At 39.2% G+C, this 5,639-nt stretch overlaps 1 protein-coding gene across 1 annotated transcript; it reads right to left on the bottom strand.

Annotated features, from left to right (window-relative positions):
• Nucleotides 1-1,227: 1,227 nt before the first annotated feature.
• Nucleotides 1,228-4,255, bottom strand: LOC109222409 (vicilin-like seed storage protein At2g18540). Its single transcript, XM_019386770.1, has 4 exons — nt 3,876-4,255; nt 3,502-3,677; nt 3,335-3,415; nt 1,228-3,030 (listed from the first exon to the last, which is right to left on the bottom strand). Exons 1-4 carry the CDS (start codon nt 4,207-4,209, stop codon nt 1,420-1,422), a joined length of 2,202 nt encoding a protein of 733 aa, XP_019242315.1. The 5' UTR covers nt 4,210-4,255; the 3' UTR covers nt 1,228-1,419.
• Between the last annotated feature and the right edge of the window lie 1,384 nt (nt 4,256-5,639).

Genomic DNA, 5,639 nt, shown 5'->3' with positions numbered 1-5,639 from the left:
CTTAATACTTTAACTTTAGTCGTCGTCGACGTTTTACATAGTTGTAAAATCATGATTACTGGTCGATAAAACTAGAACAATAGCGCCTAAAAAAAAAAAGGTGTCAATTTAATATTCTCATACACTCTCTTTTTCTCTTTTGTGAGGAAAGTGTAGAATGTATATTTAAAATTAGACTGGGCAGCTTCCGAGTCTACTTGAGACTCTTGTCGCCACAAGTCAGGAAGCGTGTAGATGTTCTAAGAGATCATCGATCAGGTTTGTTATTGGTTAAATTTATGAACTTTTTCTGAGCTCTTCGTTGCTTTAATGACCAATTCACTAGCGGTATTATGTCGATAATACGGTGCTGTTGATTTGGATTCTTTACCGAGTTCAAAATTTAGTACGCTTTTGTTGTTGTGTTTAATTTGTGAAGGTTAATATTTGTCGTTGTATTAGATTTGTTTGAAGGGTGGTTGTTATTTCTTTGTACTGAACTTTTGGAAGATTGGTTAGTCTCACTTTCATAGAAGTCATCTACGATTGCACACCGAATGTTCGACTAGTTGGCTGTTTGAATTTTACAGCCTTAGAACTGACCATCTTTTTGTCCCAACCGCTTGTTGTGTGAATGTGAGTAACCATGGGATCAATTTTATAATGTTTTACGCACACTGGTTTTATGAAAGATCATGTTAGATGTGGAATAAGTCTACGTTGAGTCGAGTTCTGTTAGTGCATGTTGTGTATCTTGAACTTCTCGTGTTAATGGATGTCGCATGATACCTCAAGCTTGATGCACATTCCTTAAAACCATAACATGATTCTTGCAGTACACTTTTTATGAAAGAGTGCTGTTGTTGGGAGAGACAATGAGTGGGGCATTCATGATAGTTTCTAATCCACCCTTCTGGTTATTGTCGACGAGTCTCTGTTTCCAGATTATAGGTTCTAACTGGTATACAACTATACTAAGTGAAAATAAGGGCTCTGATTGTTAGTACAATTCCTATTTATTGCTTGAAAGTATATACGCTAATTAGTAGTACTGTTTTCTTGTTCAACGAGAAGATAAAGGATCCCCAATCACACCTCCCCCAACTTGAACATAGAAGAAGTAAGGCAGTGAAGTAGCTTACCCTCCACCCATTGGGAAAGTTGATCAACACCGCCTACTTGACAGGAGTATCATCATTCTTCTTCACAGGAAAAGTATTCCCTTCAATGAGATCATCCTCGGTCAGATTATCTAAGGAAAAGTTACCTTTTATTGAAATATTCACGATTACATGATCAAATATATACTACATAAGCCTCAAAATGGAACAACAAAAGGCACAGAATTGCTTATATTGAAAAAGTATGCACTCAACACCACATCAACGAACTACTGGCGATTTTTTGAATGACACCACCAAGGAGACAACCGGGTCATGTTCATGCTGTTTTAAGGAATGTTCTTTTCCTCCTCCGTGCATATGGACCCTGCTCCTCTTCCTCGGTTTCTTCTTCTTCTTGATGCCTTCTTTCCATTTCTTCTTCCTGTCTCCTAGCTGCTTCTTCCTGTCTCTCAGCTTCCTCTTGCCTTCTTCTCTCAGCCTCTCTTGCCTCCTCCTCCTCTCTTCTTCCTCCTTCCTCCTCCTCCTCCTCCTCTCCCCTCTCTCCTCTCCTCGCTTCCTCCTCCTCCTCTTCTTCTTCATGTCTCCTTGTTTCCTTTTCCTCCCTCCTGGCTTCCTCTGCTTGTCTTTCCCTTTCTGCTTCCTCTTGTTCCTGTCTCCTCCTAGCTGCTGCTTCCTCTTCTCTTCTCCTTGCTTCCTCCGCCTCTCTCTGCGCTTGCTCCTCCCTCCTCCTCTCTGCTTCTTCCTCTCTCCTTCTTGCTTCCTCTGCCTCCCTTTGTGCTTCTTCCTCCTGCTGCCTTCTAGCTGCCTCTTCCTCTTCTCTTCTCCTTGCTTCTTCTGCCTCTCTCTCAGCTGCTTCCTCCTGTTGCCTTTTAGCTGCTTCTTCCTCCTCTCTCTTCCTAGCTTCCTCCTCTTCTTGTCTCCTCCTGATTTCTTCTTCTTGCCTCCTGGCTTCCTCCTCTTCCTTTCTCCTGGCTTCTTCCTCTTGTCTCCTCCTTTGTTCCTCTTTCTCCTTTGCTGCCTCCTCTTCTCGTCTTCTTGCTTCTTCTGCCTCTCTCTCTCTTCTTTCTTCTTCAGCCTTCCTTGCTTCTTCCTCTTCCTTCCTTCTAGCTTCCTCTTCTTCCCTCCTCCTTTCTTCCTCCCTCTGCCTCGCCTCCTCTTCTTCCCTTCTTCTAGCTTCCTCCTCTGCCCTCCTCCTTTCTTCCTCCATTAATCTCACTTCTTCTTCAGCACAAGATGTACACTCTAGTATGACTGACTCACCCTGTGCCTCCAGAATCCGATCCATTGTTGTGTTAGTCACATTAAAGGAAGCTACCAAGATTTGCCTATCCAGTGTTCGGAGGACTGAAGCCTTCCCTGTTAGGTACTGAGGATGATGTCTCTTTGTAGTTGTACTAAACCCAAGAAAGACAAATGAGTTGTTGTTGAAAGCCATTTGAGCCATAGGATGAAACCTTGGTACTGCAAATACATCTCCTTCTTCCACCTTAAACCTCATGTTTTTGCACCCCTGCTCTGTTCCAGTGCTTGAGCAAACTACCCTTACCATTCCTTCTCCTTGCAATGCTATTCCTATTTCAGTTGCCGTTGGATTCCAGTGTGGCCCCATCATTGATCCCTTGGTCAAGTTCACTACATAAATACCAATGTGGGAACCCTTTAATGCGGGTAATTTTTTCCGTGTTATTACAGTGCTCCAGCCATTGCAATTCTCAAAATCTGGTTTCTCTTTGAAAATGTTGAACAATTCAGTCTTCTTTTTATTGCTTTGGGAGTCAAAGAAATTGTGACCGCCCCTTCCTAGTAGGCTTTTCATGAATTGAGCCTCCATTTCCCACAGGGTCTTTTTTGTTGTCTTGGGCACACCATGTATGATGGCTGGTACTTCTGTCCCATTCAACACTTCATCTATCACATCCTCCGGTACCTTCACAAAGAAATTTTTGCATACATAGTCAAAATTTACCCCTTAACATGACTCTTTTTAGTACATTAGCAGAAAAACGGAAAACCAGAAAGAACACAAAATGAATTTAAGTTATACTCTATATACTAACAGTATAACAACTTTTTATACTAACAATGCAATTTAACCTGCTACAATGGGTAATTACTCTTCTTTCCAAATATATTAGACATTTTACAAAGAGTTAAATCTATATATTGATAGTGCACAAAATCTGAACTCATACTATACAATTATATGTTTAAATAAAATAGAGGAGAGTTACATGAAATGCCGCCTGGAGAACTTTCCTATCGAAGCCAAGAACCATATCACGGATGCTGGAGTATGGTCCGGACGATGGCTCCTGCATATATACGAGGAAATTCATCTTTGATCAAGAAAAATGCAAAATTAAGTATTAACATAGTGGACGAGAACAAAGAATATTACGCGCAAATCATCCCCTGAATTGGCAAAGATGGAATAAACTCTAAGTTTCTGTCGCGCAGGCTCTAAGTTGCTCTCTATGAAGAAAATAGTTCCAAAAGGTAGCCTGAAAACATCTCCAATTCTTAAATCCACTGACTTCTCTTCAGTTTCATCCATCCAAGTCAGCCTTCCCGACCCTTCAATCAGCATTCCACCGAAATCAAAAATAAATACATAGTTGAATTTACCAATGAAACAAATAAAATAATGCCAAGAAAGGGATTCCTTGGATAAAGTGGAAAAATGCTAAAAAAATCCTTTCATTTCTCTTTGAAGGCCTTTGTTGAGACAGATCAAGTAAAAAAAAAAGAGAGTCAAAAATGTAAAATCAATACCAGTGTGGACATAGAAGACCATATCTGCATGTAGAACAACAGGAAGGAAGAGAGAATTGGGCTCCAATGTGATGAACTGAAGATGATAGGAGCCGGCGATTCCATCAGCCACTCTGACTGAAGAGACCTCCCCATTTTCAGTTGAAACTACTGATTTTCTTTCTCCTCTCTTCACCAGAGGCCCCAAACCCCATTCCCTACCTGGGGTTCCTTCTTGCTCTGTCAAAGCTGTTACAGTTATCGCCACATTACTGATAATAACCATAACCAGCAGAAACTTAAACAAGATTCTGCAACATTGAAATGGCGTCGAGACAGATTTTTTATCCGACATTGCCTTTAATTTTTAAACAAACATGCACAGTCCTGACGAGGGGGAGTAAAACACGAGGTTTTGAAGAAGGAAGATGTGAGAGAGGGGAGTTACGTGGCTTTTGCATGGACACGTGCTTGTTTCTACGTGACACGTGGCTTCCTTCTCTGATGATTATCATCTTCTTCATTTCCATCAGTTTTTGGGTCTAAGATCCTTATCTTCTAGCTATGTCTTAGAGACGAAATTTTTTATCTCAATAATTGCATAGCGAAGAGAGAAGGTAAAATGAGTATATAGGCGCAATTTGGTGTAATGAAGTCATAATTTTGACGGAAGGGATATATTTTACTTCAAAAGAGTGAATGTTAAAATATAAGTCATAGTCTATTTTTATTACTTTCTGCATATATGTAAAATTTCTATGAGAGCATTAGATTTTATGGAACCCAGAGACTCATTATTAACCAATGATTTCAAACAAACTCATTGTGAGCCAATCGCTTATTATTCGGTACCTTGGATACCACAGTTTGTTTCGCGAAAGATAAATTAATAAAGGGTTTTCAAATCTATATTATATCACATTTTATTATGAGGAAATTGCAAATTCTAACGATTCTGAGTCAGCTATATATAGTAGAGAGTAAAGAAAGACATTTCGTTCATGACTTGGTTAGCTTAATCTCCATAGAAACTAGAAGCGGGCCTCGAATTTCTTGTCTTTCCTCAAGGCCCGGCCCAAATCTGGAGAAGCCCAATTTTCTGCTTTTACCATAAACGGTTGTAAAAATAGCACGGGCTAGCCAGTTTTTGGACTAGTCATTCAAAAATAGTCATCGTTTGTAAAGTCATTGAAAAATAGCAATTATTTTGCTGCAACACGGAAAGTTCCAACATAATATACTGAAGATCGGTGCGTCTGTTTATGAATTTCAAGCATATTATNTAAACGTGGGACTTCGTGCTTTAAAAGGGGTTTCAATCTACAAAAAGTTCCAGCATAATATACTGGAGATTGGAGCACCTGTGTATAAACTTCCAGCATATTATGCTGGACTGGTATATTATACTGGAATTCCATTATGCTGGAAGTCCAATATAATATATTGGAGTATTTTTCGGATTTTGAACAGTTGTTTCGTTCAGATTTATCTTTACATGAAAAGTGGCTAAAGTTTGATTACTTTTAAAACTGTGGCTATTTTTGAATGACCACTTGTAAATCTGACTATTTTTGAATTTTTCCCTAAACAGTTAGTTGTGGCCTAAAGTTGAATCCCATTATTGCCCTCAAAAGTCAAAGTGGAGGAAAAAAACGAGAAATAGTTTGATTTACAACTAATTGAAAATTAGCCTTAATATCAGATATCAAGCTACTTTTTCATGTTAAAATAAAATTCGATAAAAAATACCCATAAAAATCCGGAAAAAAATCCAGCATAATATGT

Source organism: Nicotiana attenuata, unplaced genomic scaffold (genome assembly GCF_001879085.1).
Source record: "Nicotiana attenuata strain UT unplaced genomic scaffold, NIATTr2, whole genome shotgun sequence".
Lineage (NCBI taxonomy): Eukaryota > Viridiplantae > Streptophyta > Magnoliopsida > Solanales > Solanaceae > Nicotiana > Nicotiana attenuata.
The sequence above is the reverse complement of the archived record's forward strand: the minus strand, read 5'-3'. Positions and strand labels throughout refer to the sequence as shown.

What these genes read in the sequence shown, in the direction of transcription:
- LOC109222409 (XM_019386770.1), bottom strand. Translation starts at nt 4,209, where the DNA reads ATGTCGGATAAAAAATCTGTCTCGACGCCATTTCAATGTTGCAGAATC. An exon ending in ATTCAGGGGATGATTTGCGC is followed by an intron (nt 3,416 to 3,501) that starts GTAATATTCTTT and finishes GTATATATGCAG; the next exon opens with GAGCCATCGTCCGGACCATA. An exon ending in TTCTCCAGGCGGCATTTCAT is followed by an intron (nt 3,031 to 3,334) that starts GTAACTCTCCTC and finishes TTCTTTGTGAAG; the next exon opens with GTACCGGAGGATGTGATAGA.